Consider the following 16,891-nt stretch of genomic DNA (forward strand, 5'->3'; position numbering starts at 1 on the left):
ATTCTACAATAGGATGCAGGACAAGAAAGCTCTTGTATTACCTTTACTAAAATAAAAAACTCAAATAAAAACTCTTCTTCATGGAACTGTTTACTACTATATGCAGAGCCCTAGGAGATTTTCTTAGTTTCCTTGTAATATGAAATGCTGACTTTTTTTCTTTTAAGGGCATCATTTGAGGAACTGACTTTAGAATTTGGATAGGACCACACTTCACAAATGATTATTTGTTGGATATAAAGGGGAATGCTATGTCTCTTTAAAGTTTCCAATTAATTAATTAGAATGCTCATTAGTCATTGTGAATCTAATTCATAATCATGCAATCTTCAGAGAAAAAAATAACATGTATAATAACTGCATAAACTATCCATGTCATTTTATAAAAACTTAGAAATTTTGTTTTCTTGTACAGGATGGGTTCCCAATAAATATTTGCTAGACGAATCATAAGCCAATAAGGAAGTTCTCACTAATTTCAACATCATCAAAGTAATAGTAATGGGATTTAAATCTCCCTATATTTTATATAAAAACATTTTATAAAATATTTGATACTAAGCAAAAAATAATGTTAATACAGTTATGTATCTCTGAAAAAGACAAAACAAATGTGGAAGTTGAATGAAATTAAAGTAATGGCAAACATTATATAGTTTTATTTGTATTTCATGTACCGTTAATTCAAGAGGCAATGTATTCAACACACGTCATGGTAATAAAGAATGCATTCCCAGCAATGGTCAACTCTAACAAAGTTGACTAGTGGAGCCAGTACTATTAGAAAACACTAGTGCAAAAAATCTGAGTTGTGTACGGATATAGAAAGGGGCATGCTATAGATGGACCCCTTATTCTTAAAATGTTAAAATATATGTGTGACTTAGTAATATGTCTTCTCAATATCTCTGATATTTTATAAATAGACAAGAGAAGCTTGGAAGTATTATAAGCCTTGTTAGAGCCTATTTTAAGTACTAGAAACTAGAAAGCAAGTAACCAACTGGAAACAATATTCCAGACCATACATATTCCCTTTGGTTAGTTAATTTAGCAATGTTTTCCCTCTCAGTACATTGTATATCTAATTTGCTAATAGAAATTTGAATCAAATGTGTAATTTAAAAGAAAATGTCTCTGATGAATGGCTCCCAGAAAATACAATTTAATAAGCTGAAAATCCCATTGAGAAACAGTTTTACCTGAGTACTTTCCACCTTTGTTCCTCTTCACAAAGCAAACAGTTAACAATATTAGTGTGAGAAGAGCAATCGCACACATCAAGCCAATAAACCAGCCTTGAGTGGAGATGTCATCATATAAACCAGCATATTCTGTTGTATAAAGAGAAGTCACAACATTGAACACTAGAAACAATCTTTGGTATTACACTACTTTCGAGAAAATCAGACATCCTTTTTAAACACAAAAAACAGAATCAATTTTATTTTTCTTTTGAATGACCCCAGAGGGAATGTGATTTGAAGGACAATTCAATGGGGGAACACTGACAAATCTTTCCTTCTTTATTTAGGAAGGGCTTTTTGAAGTTGCCTTTGATTCAGAGGAGGAAAACCAAGGAAGGACAGTGAAGGCAAATGACATTAAATACAGAAGCAGCAGAAAGGAAGCAAAGCACAAGCTGCCTTGGTTATAAGCAGATCACCATGGAGCCTCGGTGGGTTTTGTTTTATTTAATTTTTCTTTTCCTTTTAGTTTGTGTTATTACCATGTGTTAATTAGCAGGAGATATTTTTAGGCAACAACTCTGATATAAACAATCAGGGAAAAGTTGGACCATCATGGAACATTTTTCATTTTGATAATTTTAAAATGTTATGCCAAAATAATTTGAAATTATGATTTTTATAGCTAATGTACTTACTATTTTTATCTTTAATATAGGATGTACGTAACATTGAATGATCTACAGGACACAGATTTACTGTCTAAGACTGCCCCAAATATAATCTCATTTCTCACCTCTCCCTCTTGTCTCAATTACATCTTGAAAAATGCTATCATTATCAGCCCAATTCTTAGTCATTAGGCGAACTATATGTTCAGCTCCTGGCTCAAGTACCTCTACTGGGTGATTCTTTTGAGTAAGATTTACTCCTTCTGATATCTTCCCGATACTTTTACCTAAGAAATGTACACAGTTAAATCATATAAATTACAATCATTGAAAAGCAGGACATAAAAGGTAGGAAATATTGTTATTTGAGATATGAATAAGAAAGCCACTTATACCATCTTTTTCTCAGTTCTTGAATTACCAGGAAATCAAGGAAATCAACATTTCAAGACTTTCTTTTTGAATATATTGAAATGGGATAAATGAAGTGAATTCAATTCATGGCTATTTAAAATGATGTACATGTGGATGAAATGTTACTATAAATCTGTCTGGTCACATGAATGGCTCAAATCCATAGACTTTAAAATATTATACCATATAATTTTGTGCAACTTGTATTTTCATATACCTAGTGGGAAATGGAATATGGCCTTTTTGACTTTGACTGATTGCTATCAATTGCTATGATATTACGATTTTAACTAACTACTTTTTGCCTTAATCTTCTCCATAAATGCTGATGGAGTACCATCATAACATGGTCATATCGAAAATATTTGAAATTTATAGAAACTTAAGCTACATAAAGTTCAAGTTTACAGGTACATAAAAATGGAATGGTTTTAGTGCCATTTTGAAAATGGTGTGAGAAATTAATAATTTTCAAAAAATATCAATGTGTCAATATGTTAATAGAATCTCATAGTAGCAGATCAAAATGAATCAAGTTAATTAGAATATATTCATTTCTGATCTTGTAACTAAATATCTAAAATATTTTTGTATTTGATCCATAGTTTTGCTAGGAATTCACTCAATATAGTAAATATAAACCAGAAGATGTTAGCAATTTATACATGAAATAAAATATGTTCCTTACTGAAAATATAAGGGATTATGACACTCTATTTTAAGTGGTTATGTGTCACACATCAATATTTAGTTACACCTTTCCACCATAGAATGAAAATTGATTATATAGTTACTAAATAACAAAAAGGCTTCATTAAAAATGGCACCATGGAAGAAATAAGGCCAGTTATATGAGCAAAGCCTTTAAGATTGAGCATCATTAAAACAGAATACAATTAGTTTTGACCTTGAAAAACAGAAATATTAGTATTATGTTAAGTAGGGCAACATAATTTGAAAAATAGAGCAAAGCACGTGATTTATTCAAATCACTAAAGACACAAAAAGAATATTTCTGATTAACTCCATTTTTTTCTCCCACTTAGATTATGGAATGTGATCTACTTGCAAATTGACATGACAGCCAAAAAACAATCAGAAAAAAAAAATGCTTGTGGAGCAAACCCCATTCTTTGAATAAATGCCAAGTACTTTAAAATGATCTATTTAGGAAGAACAACAAGAAGAAAGATACACAGTAGTAGATTCTAATTTGTACAAAAGTCATCATTTCAGAATGTTTAGTGATATCAAGATGCATCTCTTCAGTGGAAATATACATATATTTTTCAAAGATCATGTTGAAATCCAGTGGGAAAATAGATTACAATTTTTTTTCCTGTAAATATGGCAAGACATGCCTACAGAAGAAAAATCAGTGTCAACTGGGGAAGGGGGCAGTAGCTGGAATACTGAAAATGCAGATCCCTGAAAAAGAGCACAAACACACTAGTAAGGAACATTTTAAAATTACTGACACAGAAGACAGTGAAGAAATCTGCTTTACGACACACAAGCATATTAGTTATAGTTTTAGTTTGAAGAAAAGATAATGGCATCAGTTATAAAATCACACAAACAGCATTTCCATCCTCCAAAAAACAATTTCTCAAGCATCAATGCAACCAAGACCAAATTTTTCAACATGTATACTAGAATGTATCACTGTAAGTTGTAAGATACAACTGTATCTGTAAGGCAGTTCTGTGAATTTCCTTTTCGGACATGCTGCAAAATGGCAAGAATGGGATTAGCATTTCTCATGCATATTATGGTCTTGGTTCTATCAAAATAGCAGCCATTTCCATGCCTTAAACTCTGTTTTTTAAAAATACAGAAGTTGCACATTTAGACTACTACCACTCTGACTTGTTTTCCTTGTATTGAATACATGATGCCAGTTTGAAATCTTGAGAAATAAGATCTTTTCAGTTACTAGAAAGTTTTCAATCACCATCTTTAAGTCTAACTTTTATGAAGAGACAAATGAGTTCTTCATTTCACTTGGTGTTCAATTCATCCTTGGGAACAATTCGGGGGTTTTGGGGGAGAAATTATTTGAACACTTTTGGCATATAAACAAGTTTTAGGTATTTAAGGCATCTGAGAAAAACATAAGCCCTTTATTATTTAGATACAGTAGGAACAATAAGAGGAAGAAACAAACTGACATTGAAGATCAGAGCATAACTATTCTCATACAAATACATGCATTTACTATGATTTGCAAGTTTGAATATATTTAGTATACTTCTTTAATAAATGACAGACAATTTAATTTTCTTTTTTATATTTCCTTCTCTTCCTGATGTTTCTTCCATTGACTCTACCATTTTCTAATCGACAATTTGGAAAAGCATCCAGAACACAGTCTGACACATGGTACATGGTAAATAAATGATGCTTTCTGTTTACTTCGCTTCCTGCCATCTCTCATTTCCCTCTTCCTTTCCCCAAATATCTGTCCATGCCCGTCCAGGATAAACCCTATATACGTCTTTCTTTTTAAACTTATTAGTGTGTCCATCAGTTCCTCTGATCCATTTTCCTTATTTCTCTACTAAGGTCCTCTTGGTATCATAAAAAGCTTAGCAAGAACACTGCTAACATCAGAATTGGAGAAATAATTTGGGAAGGTAAATGGTTATAAGGTAGGAAAAAAATAGAAAAGTATAATTGAATTAAGAGAATTGTACTACAAGTGAAACGATAGATTTATGGGCCATTTCACACCAGTCATGTGGCATCAATCACTAGACAGTAAAATAAAATTGACAGATGAGTCAATGTATATGAGTCAAGGCATGGAAGTGAGATGTATTAGATCTGTGTATCAAAATGCCTACGAAGGCAAGAAACAACTATTTGTCTGTATGGAAACATTTCCAAAAGAAAAATATCCCTCTACTAACCTTGTGAATACCTTTATGACCTTCTGTCCCCCATTTAATTAAGAAAAATTATAGTTCCTGACCTTGTATACACTAAGCTACAATATGATTAGTGTTGTGCAGAAATCCATAAATTGAGTCAATGTGAACTTTACAAACAAGATTAATAAATCCCATATCTGTGTCAGTGGAAAACAGAAGGTCAGACAGATTTGGATCACAATCATTTCTAATTTACAATGACCAGCATGGTGCTTTCCTTTCAGGGCAGTTGTTTAAAAAGATGCAGCATGCAGAAGCCTCATGTACTTACTCCCTTCTCCTAACGTGGAGCTTTCCTCAGTGACTGGTTTTCCACAGCCTTTGGAGGTACAAGCCCTCAAGTAGAATTTGTACTTGGTTGTTGCACTGAGGTTTGATAGACGCCAGCTGGGCTTTGATGGAGTTGTAATGTTGATATCATTTAATTCTCCGATCTCATAGGTGTCATTTACTAAAGAAATAAACATGAAGAACATCACCTCAAATTTTGTAGTACTTAACAATTCACTTAACTCCAGTGAGAATGGCTTTTACCAAAAAGTCCCAAAACAATAAATGTTGGCGTGGATGCGGAGAGACAGGAACACTCATACACTGCTGGTGGGACTGCAAACTAGTGCAACCCTGTGGAATGCAATATGGAGATACCTCAAAGAGCTACAAGTAGAACTACCATTTGATCCAGCAATCCCATTACTGGGAACCTACTCAAAGGAAAAAAAGAGACATTCTATAAAAAAGATATCTGCACTAGAATGTTTACAGCAGCACAATTCACAATTGCAAAGATGTGGAAATAACCCCAGTGCCCATCAATACATGAGTGGATTAATAAAATGTGGTATATGTATACCATGGAGTTCTACTCAGCCACAATGGTGAGATAGCACCTCTTGTATTATCCTGGATAGAGCTGGAACCCATTGTACTAAGTGAAGTATCACAAGAATGGAAAAACAAGCATTACATGTACTCACCATAAAATTGGTATTAATTGATCAACACTTATGTGCATATATAGTAGTAACATTCATTGAGTGTTGGGCAGGTGATGGGGGGAGGGGGGATGGTTATATTCACACCTAATGGGTGCAGTGTGCACCATCTGAGGGTTGAACACGCTTGAAGCTCTGACTTGGGTGGGGCAAAAGCAATATATGTAACCTAAATATTTTCACCCCCGTAATATACTGAAATAAAAAAAAATTCAAGTTACATTGTCCTTTATTTTTGCTATACTTATGCTCATGATATGCAAATAGTTATCTTAATTATTCATAACCATATTTAATTCAATGAGGTACATACAATTACCATGACCATATCATACATGGGAAAACTTAGGTCTAGCAAGAGTACCTTGCCTCAATCTAGAGCCAGCAATTGGCAGACTGGGATTTGAGCCCAAATCATGGCCTTTTGACTCTAGAGAAACATCCTCAATCACTATGCCATACCAATACCAACCACTCCAACTTCATATTACTTACTAAAAGTGACATACTTTTTTCCATTTTATATATTCATTGTATCCTTGACTTAAGTACTTCTAATCTACTTTTGGGGAATAATTTGGTCAATGATTTTCTTGTGTCTTCTATGGTTTCCAGTTTAACATATAGCACCAAGTAAGTACTCAGTACAACAGAATCAATAAATAAATATAGTAAATATTTTTTAAATATCTGCTGTGTACTAAGCACTATGTAAAGTGCTAAAGGAAAAAAGATGAATCAGATAGCAGCTTCCAAAAAATTTGCAACCTATCAAGTACATGAGATGTAAGACCCAGCAAGGTCTTTGTGTAACAGAACAGATTACTGTAAGATCAGTATGAGAATAGTCCAATAGAGGAAACATGTCCAAGATAATGGAGCTGTTAGTGGCCAGAAAAGGGTCTAAAATAAATTCTCCTGACTCAGTCCAAGATATACTGGTAAAAAATTGTATTTATTATTGACATAAAAATGCCTTCCTTGGTCTATACAATGCAATTAGATCAATTTTTTAAAAAAATGAAACAAACTAGGCATCCAAACATCAGAAAGAATGAGATAAAATCATCACTGTTTATAGATTATTTGAAAGCGTAATTGTGAAATGCCACAAATTCAACTGAAAAACTACTGCAATCAATATAAGAATACAAGAGAGGATATACAGAGCTCTCATACATACAAACAGCAAAAATTTAGAACATCTAATAGTGACAACAAAAAAAGATAAACTCCCTAAAACGACTCAATGACTTAATATTGAGAGCAAAATAATTATATAATAATATCATTTTATTAAAAAATCCACATATCAAGCAGTAGAATAATCATAATTTTTAATATTTCAGCTTCTGCTCTTATAGTCTAAGAATTTATATTTAAAATAAATTTAAATCTTACACACAGATCAATATGAAGGTTGGAATTTAATTAATGCTGAGCTTCTTGTTTGGATAACAAAAAGGCATATCTTTATGAAACAAATTGATATTTTAAAAAATCTTCCAGTATTTCTTCAGTTCTTGCTATTTTTTTGAAAACTGGTTCAGGGAATAGCATAGGGTTAAGAGCTCAGCAGCTAGAATTCTACCGACCTTGGTTTGCATCCTTACTTAATATTTATTTTACTGCTTGACTCTATATATAGCTCAGTTCCCTCATCTATAAAACAGTGACAGTGCATATCTCATAGATTTTTTTATTTTAATGAAGTAATGCAGGGAGATTACTTAGTACTGATCCTGCTACATGACAAGCACTCGAAAATGCTAAAATCCACCTCTACTGGGATTATGCCTTTATCTATTTAAACATATGTGCTCAATTCAGCTGAGGCATCAGAAGCTAGAGAGAAAGTGTGACCCGGATGGCTATAAGCCTTCAACTGATGTGAGATCAGGGCTTTGACCAAGTTGACTTTTGTAAGCAGTGTAGACTGGGTCTCTGCAGTTCAAGCGTTTGGGGAATTCATGTCCTCAGAGTCTAAAATTTTCAAGGTGGGACTGTTGCTAAGGTTTTCTATGATGTCAGTACCCTAACTTCCATTTTGAGATGATGCTTGGACTTGAAGACTGTTAGAGATGGGAGGTGCTTTGATTTAAAATGACCTGATTTCATCTAAACATATTGTTTTTACTCTAAGGGCACAGCAGCATGTGGGCAGAACCTATTCTGAGACATAGTCCAAAGACAACTCTTTAATCCTCTCAATCTCTCTCTAACCAGTGGGTTACCAATAAAAGATTCGACAAATACAAGGCCTGAGTCTGTATTTAGGATTGAGTCTGGAAGCCAGTATCTGAAGTAGAAGAGGGAGTGTAGTGTGGAATACACAGGTGCTTTGAATTTCCGTCACATCACTTACTACCTTTGCTCTTTGGCATGTTTCTTAATTCTCAAAACTTCTTATATGTAAACATGTTTTGTGGTACACATTGTCACATTGTTTTTTTTTTTTTTTTTTATAAAACAGGGTCGGCAAACTTTTCTGTAAAAGGCTAGATTGTAAATATTTTAGCTTTTGCAGGGCATGTTGCAATCACTCCACTTTGCCAGTCTAGTGAGAAAGCAGCGAGAGACAATAGGTAAAAAAGTGGACATAGCCATGGTCCAGTAACACTTTATTTATGAAAACAGACAGCAGGCTGGATTTGGCCTGCAAGCCGGTTTACAGACCCCTGTGATACAAGGAAGGATGCCAGCCTAGAAACCATGGATGTCAGTGATCATTAGGTTTTCAGCACAGCAAAACCAAACACTCAGTCAAGAAATGAAAGTGAATAGGTACCTCCAACTCAAATTTCTACTTACTTATCTGGTATTGTAATAGGTAGCCAGTTAAGTTTCCATTTAATTTCTTAGGTAGTCCCCAAGATAAAGTGGCAGTGTCTTTATCAACTTTGATGACCTTGAGAAAAGTTGGCTGTTCAGGTACTAGAAAACACAAGACCAAAATAAACACTCACAAATCAGTAAATTTCTAAAAAAAAAAAATAAGCCCCATTAGATTACAAATTTGTATAGAATTTGAGAAGTTAATTCATATGAAGTAAATATTAATTAATGACTAATAAAGAATAAAATGTTTAATATGGCCATTGGACAATTTCCATTATTGACATTATTCTACATTTGTTATTCTCTCACCTCCTTCTGGAGTCTGAAATATATAAGGCTCACTTTCTGGACCAGCTCCTTTAGAATTATAGGCTAAGACTGTTAAGTGAAATTCACTGAAGGCATCTAAGGAAGGAACCATTCCAGAGTTTCTCTGTCCTGAAAATCTTAGAATATTCACTTCTTTGGGATGTGTTCTTCCATCCAACAGACTTTTTGTTTTCCACCAATTTATCTGCAATGAAAATAGGGATCTTTTAACGTATCGGCTATGGTGAAAGATTCTCTTTTGGCTTCTTCCAAAAATCAGTTCTTATTTATTCTCAGGAAAGATACTAATTCAACAAGAAGAAAAAATAGGATCAAAACCTGATATCCTTTCAGACGTCCATGCACTCTGTCCTTTGGAATGGTTGACCAGGTTACTTTAACTAATGTGCTGTTTATAACATCCACCCCGTGGATCACTGGAGCTGTATCAGGATCTGTTAAGCATGTAAGATCGATTAGTTTTCAATAACCTCCAAACATGGTTATTATGATACTTTTCAAAAGGTGATTTTCATAATGTCGAATCTGGGGAAAGCACTTTTGTGAAATCAATTCCAAATGGAACCAAGAGAGTTTCTCATCACAAGAGTTTCTCAGCCCCTATGGGTTTCTAGGAGAAGAGGATAACCTATCCCACACTGAGAAATGAAGCTCTCCAGATGGATACAACGTGGGGAAATATAATCAGAAACCATTCTGTGGGCAGCTTGCCTCTAAACAAGTTATAAATTAGAAATGTAAATAAAATCATTTGAGGATTTTGTTAACCCAATATTAATAACAGCTAACATTAATTGAGCATATGCTATGTGTCAGGTACTATTCTAAGGGCCTTACCTGGATTGGCTCATATAATCCTTAGGATAACCCTGTGAGGAGGGTACTATTATCCCCATTGTATAGGGGTTCTTACTACAGAGGAATAAATCAAACATAGAGTAGTCAATTCTAACACTATCTTAGTTCACATGTGATATGTTTTGTGTCCTTTACTTGGGTAGAAGAATTTAGACAGCAGGTGAATGAGGAGTTAGTCATTTCTCATTCTCCATCTTCTTCTTTTTTTGGATTAAATTATTACTTTGGATTCCGGAAGAGTAATAAGAATAGCTCCTAATGTTATTAGTGCACACAGAATGTTATTAGTACATTAGTGATACAGAATGCAGTGTCTTTTCTTTTTCCAAGAATTTATTTGCAGCAGTTACTATGGTATCAAAATTTAAAAGTATGATCATATCAACAGAACCTCAAAATTGCATGTGTGGATAATTCTATATACAAATCTGGGTTTGTATTTTATGGGTGATAGGAAGACTCCAGACATGCAACTGAGGCCCAGAGCATGCCAGCAACTGGCTGTTAGGAGGTTCTTGACAAGTGCAGACAAATGCAATTAAAAACCTTACGACAGCTATGCCACTTAAGTAATTGCAGCGATGATTCCAGGTCTTTGATTTTCAATATAGAAAACAGCTTTATTAGGAAACTGAATAAAATTGAAACTTTTAACGTACTTCTTTATCACTCTATCAGCTGTCCTGCAGTCAATCTTAAAATAAGAACTGTGTATTATATTTCTTTTTATCTCCTACTAGTATGTCCTCTGCAAACAAACAAATGTTTGTGGACATAAATGCAATATATTTGAGAGCAATGGTTATTGAACTGCTTAGGAGCTTCAGGGGTATCACTTACAGTCTTCTCCAGAATAGAGGATCACTGACTGAGGCTCAGGCCCAGAGCCGAGCCGATTGATAGCTTGGACTTGGACATCGTAAGGAGCATAGACAGTGGGTGTCATCACCCGCAACGTGTGGTTTGTCACTGTTTCTTCTTCCCACTCCACTGGGGCTCCCTGTGGCTTCCAGGTCACTCTGTACTCCAGTCCTGGTCCGTTCTGCTCCATGGATTTCAGAGGCTAAAACAGAAGGCAAGACTCATTCAGTCTGATCAAAGATATATTGGCTCAGAGAGGGTGGCGAGCCACCTTAAGTAGCATAAGAAACATTGCAATGGGAGGATCATTTTTTGGGAGATCTAAAATCCTCCTTCTTGGTTTAGAAGCAGTTGTAAAACATTTTTGTCATCAAATTAAATTAAGTTTGAAAATTAATTGCTGACCTCCCCAAGTAATGGGAAACCCACACTTTAGATGACTGGATCATGCCCTTGTAGTTAAGTCTAAGGTTTCATATATAAAAGAATTTACAAAGAAACTCCATGGAGGGTTTTAGTCTTTGCTTATGCTTTTCACTGCATTCCACCTTTTCATTCCCAGAGAATTGGCAGAAACGCAAAGGACATGGCCATGAATTCTTTGGTTGTGAATGAGACTCTCCTCATGGCTTTGCAGGAAGAACTCTTTCCTCCACCTCATTCCATCCTTCTCCATTTTTCTTCCATGGGAAGAGACAGATTATATAAATATTTATTTTTAAAGAATATGCACGTTTATACTTAGTACCCAGAAGGAGTGGTAGCTCTTCTTCTGTAATAAAATAATTTCCCAGCTCCTTGACTCTTCTGTTTCTATTTCATTAAGAGAAAATACTTCCATCACTTATTTTATTTAGCAAAAATAGGAACATTTGGTAGGGGAATTTCTAATATAGGAAATTGGTTATTTCCACTCTAGTTTTAATTGAGCAATACTTTAATTTAAAAAACAGTAATATGAGTTAAACTACCTATTTAATTTCATAAAAATAAAGATATGCATTTAAATTAATCAGTTATAGAAAATACATTTAAAAATATGATTTTAGTCCTAGATTGTAAGAGTCACTTACATAAACAGTAATTTTATCTGTATATGTGGGTGATTCTATACTGTCATATACAGAGTTCTTATAGAATTTGTAATGCTTCTTTACTCAGTGTAATTTACTAAAATACTTACTAGAGGCATTGGTTGGAATTAAGTTAAAAGTATAGTACTATGTCAGCAAAATAATTTCAAGTGTCTGCTTATTCCAAGGTGAATACTAACATTAGATGGGAGGGAAAAAAATCTAAACAAAACAAAAACTTTCTGAGATTTTCCAGTCATTTTCTATACTTGCATTCATTTGAAAATTGTGCTGCAAGATATTTTTTAATATATTATGCATATAGGTTCACTAAGGGCTTTAGCATTGTCCAAATGAATTAGGCTTTTAGTGCCATGTTGCAATTTGGAATTATAATTTCCTTCAGCCCCTACTGACGATAAATGTGTACAAATAGTATTAGTCAATTTACAAAAGTTTTGCTTCAAGAGAAAGAGAATTCAATAAAGTTCTCTGGCAAATTTTTAAAAAAACTATACCACTTTTGAGAAAAATATTTTAGTGATATTGCCAGCCTCTATGGTACCTGGGCTCCTAAAGAAACAGCAGAGATCCTTCAGACTTGGCTTTGAGACAGTGGCCAACGGTACCTCAGAAAATTCTTGAATAAGCCCCCCAGCAAAGGTAGACCAGAAGCAGCAATGGCAGAGCAGGCAGGAAGGCCAGCACCTTCTCCCCACAACGAAGTTGCCGACAAAGAAAGAATCTATAGAAAAGAGGTTCTTTACTTGGGGTCTAGGAATCTCTAGATGAGACCCATGGATGCCCTTCAAAGGATCTAAGAAGCCACCAATAATGTTGTTAGGAAGACCTTTTGTGTATAATTTTCCAGAAAAAGAGCCCATGCTTCTCACATATTTTCAAAAACATCGATTAGTCAAGCAAGGTTATGACAACTGATCTAGAAACTAGATAGATTACTGTACTGTCTTAATTCCATTTTTAATTTTTTAATATTTTGAACATTTTTATTTATTTATTTTTAATTGACAAATAAAAATTGTGTATATATATGTATATATATTGTACACCACATACTGTTTTGAAATGTGTATACATTGTCAAATGGATAAAATAAGTTAAATAACATGTTACCTCACATACTTCTATTTTTGTGGTTAAAACACTTAAAATCTAATCTCTCAGCAGTTTTTGAGAATACAATACATTGCTATTAACCATAGTCACCACGCTATACAATACTCCATTTAATTCCACTTAATGTCATTTTAAAACAGGTGGATTTTCTTATTATACTTGCAATAGAAATAATAAAACCTAGGTCCCTTAGGTGTTAAACAACTTGGCTGTGATCATATAACCCAATAATTGAAGGAATTCTTACTTCCCAATATTAGTGGGGTTTCGAGATTTATATTTGTTTGTATCTAGTATCTCTGAAATTAGAAATTTTTCATTTTATTGAAAGAAGTTAAAATTCATATATATACACTTATACTTAAGAACAATGGAAACTATCAAGAAAAATTATCCTGATGTAAGTATTTAACTGACTAGGATGCAGTGGACTCTTTTTTTGTGTTTTGAGAGATAGAACATTATCATGTGAGTGAGTTGTGACCCACTTAATATATGAAATGTGAACTTCAGAAAATAAAGCTAACTAAAAAGTCTAGTCCTACCATTAAGTTAAAATTTAACATGCTAGTTTTCATCCAATCCTGTTCAAATGCTAAAAAAAAAATCCTTAAACAAACAAATAAAAAGTAGGGATGCCTACTCTGTTCTTAGTGCTCATCTGCATTTATAATCCTTTTGTGAAAGAGCAACTTTTTTTTTTTAACAAGTTATGTCTCTCTGATCACTATCCTGTACACAGAAATTATTCTGTGAGTCAGTCTCTGGAGGGTTCTGGTAATTCATTCACAGTGCTATCTGCTTGTCCACCTGGGAAATATCTAACACAGAAATCCTTTCTGCAAGATAATTCATACAAAAAAATATTCAAAGAATGAATGTTCTTAAACATCATTGGCTGTGCTAGTAATTATTAGAGCGCTGACACTTCAAGATAATATGAAACGTAATGGGACATATTATGAATGTAACTGTCAATCTAGATCCAAATCCCTGTGACTGCTTCCTTCCTCTAGTCAATTAATTACTAAATTACATGTCATTTGCTCTTCAAAGAAAAGTTATAAACACTTTCTTGGTGTAGCTCCATTTGTACAAGAAGAGGGCATAAGTAATCAGTCTTATGTATCTTTTGGGGGGAAAAGAGTGACTTACGAGTGAGAGGAGCAGAGAGAAAGACTAGAAATTGCTATCAGTTTTTCAGTATGACTCAGCACAAGGCTTCTGGGTGAGGTCATTAAACTCTGGGAGTCTCAGCTTCTCTGTATGAAATAGTAAGGCTGACACCACTGAGTGACCATCACCACCCCAAAAGGAGTGGGGAGGGTTAATGAGCTAACGTTATGGGAACACAGTGTGCTTCTCTGAGGAACTGACCTGCATATTACATGACATGATTGATATCTAATCAGTTACATCATCTACCTTATGGAAATGTTTATGGAACTTAAAGGAGCATAAGACAGATCTATTCTAAAAGAATAAAAAACTAACATAATTTCAGACTATAAATTCAGAAATTATCAATACAATACATTGGTAGATATATAGTGGTAGCTAATATATGGCCACAAATTCAAGGAAAGAAATAATATTCTTTGATATATTTAGTTTCTGTGTGTGACTAATTTTTTTTTCAAATTTTCTACATCTTAAACTTGCAAAACTTAATTTTATTGAAATAGAAATAGAGGGTTAATGTTGATATAAATATACTGACTAAATATTTTGTAGGGATGGGCCATGTGATTATATAATGAGTACAAAAAGATCAATATTTGAAGAAAAAAACAAACCAAACTGTACCATTTAAAATTTTTTCCAAGAATCATACCTGAAATGAAGTGTGGAAATAAATTAGTATGTTCCAGCATATGTCAAAAAACGTTCTATGTTTACAAAAAATCCAATGAATTCAATGTTGGAGGTATATTATTAATCAGAAGGGTTGAATGGTAATTTACTTTCATGTAGGTCAATGTACTTGTTTATGAAATATGTCCAAGTAGGAGAGGAAAATACAGTTCTTCACTATTTCTGAAGAAATTTGGAAATGACACTAGACTACTTAAAGTTCTGTGAGCAGATATAAACTTTTACACTGAATTCAAAGAGAAGTCTATTTAGCAACATTTAACAGAGATATATGAAGGTGGAGTAAGTGAGATTTGAAGACCAAAGACACCCATGTTTAAATCGTAGCTTTGCTAATTTCAAATTGTGTAGTGATGGGCAAAACACTCATCATCCTGGATGTCGTATCTGTATCCATAACAAGGTGTTAATGATATTTTCCTGACAAGGTTGTTCTCAGAATTAGAAAGGAGTATACATAATGCCTAACGGTGCTTAGTAAGCGGTGACTATTCTTTCAGGGTAATCCTTTTGATATGCGTATCTACCAGCGGTCCCCAATCTTTTTGGCATCAGGGACCCGTTTCATGGAAAAACAATTCTTCCAAAGAGGGAAGATGGGGGCCGGGGGGCGGGGAGCAGCGGGGGCCGGGGGTTGGGGGCGGAGCTCCGGTGGTGATGTGAGCCATAGGGAGCGGCTGCTTTGCTTGCCTACTGCTCACCTGCTATGTCACCTGGTTTCTAAGTTTCATGGAAGACAATTTTTCCAGGGACTGAAGCAGGGATGGTGGTGGGCGGAGCTCAGGCAGTGCTTGGTCTGGTTCCTAACAGGCTTAACAGGGTACCAGGCTGCAGTCTGGGAGTTGGGGACCGCAGTAGAAATTGTCAGTATTTTTTGAATGGGAAAACTATTAGGCATCTGAAACTTTGGGAAACGTATTACAACTAAATCACCAGTATTCCTTAAATTGTTTACTAGTGTTTTACTCTATTTTAGAATATATCATTCTAATCACAATGATCTTTAAAATATAAATGATGACAACTCACAAATTCATTTCATACTCAAATCTTATCCCTTTGTTCTTAAAAAAGATTGTCCTATCACTGTACTTAGCATGCAGACCTAAGAGAAAGAAAAAAGAACACAAAGAAATACATAAAACACTAAGGAATACACACCTCCCATTTAATAATCATTTCCTTGGGTTGAGAGGCTTGAACTCTTATGTTTTGTGGATTCTTGTCTGGAGCTGAAAAATTACAAGCATTAACATTATTTTTCCCACCGGATGGTAACCCATAGGTAAGTCATCATATCGTACCCCTCAAAATAAGATATTTAAATAACTTTGATTATGCTTATTAACTTCTATCTGGTTTAGTTCCTAAAAATGATTTAAGGCAGCTTTTAAATACACACACACACACACACACACACACACACACACATATATTTTTTACTTAAAGGAGTAAAATAGGGTTCTTGGAATGATATAATTATTATCCAATGAAGAGTAGATGGTTTACTAAATATGTATTAATTTTAAACCTGGATTTTAAATTTTTAAACCTCCTTTTTAATTCTAAATCTACTTTTTAAATATGTTTTAATTTTAAACCTGTTTTACTTTTTGTATTAGAATTATCATTAGAAATATATGTTGTGAATATGTGCCTATAGGAGAATAAAATTGAACTCTATGTATTAATAGGAACAGCCAAGTTTTAGGGACATCA

At 34.0% G+C, this 16,891-nt stretch overlaps 1 protein-coding gene across 1 annotated transcript in view; it reads right to left on the reverse strand.

Annotated features, from left to right (window-relative positions):
• Window positions 1–16,891, reverse strand: part of CHL1 (cell adhesion molecule L1 like) — a 192,504-nt gene that overhangs the window by 7,763 nt on the left and 167,850 nt on the right. The window contains exons 19-26 of the mRNA XM_045530402.1: window positions 16,334–16,404; window positions 11,067–11,289; window positions 9,687–9,802; window positions 9,348–9,552; window positions 9,012–9,134; window positions 5,477–5,656; window positions 1,984–2,145; window positions 1,203–1,334 (exon numbers count right to left, since the gene is read on the reverse strand). Of these exons, the coding sequence (XP_045386358.1) occupies window positions 1,203–1,334; window positions 1,984–2,145; window positions 5,477–5,656; window positions 9,012–9,134; window positions 9,348–9,552; window positions 9,687–9,802; window positions 11,067–11,289; window positions 16,334–16,404 (1,212 nt within the window). The remainder of the gene's footprint in view (window positions 1–1,202; window positions 1,335–1,983; window positions 2,146–5,476; window positions 5,657–9,011; window positions 9,135–9,347; window positions 9,553–9,686; window positions 9,803–11,066; window positions 11,290–16,333; window positions 16,405–16,891) is intronic.

This window comes from Lemur catta, chromosome 18 (assembly GCF_020740605.2).
Source record: "Lemur catta isolate mLemCat1 chromosome 18, mLemCat1.pri, whole genome shotgun sequence".
NCBI classification, from domain to species: Eukaryota; Metazoa; Chordata; class Mammalia; order Primates; family Lemuridae; genus Lemur; species Lemur catta.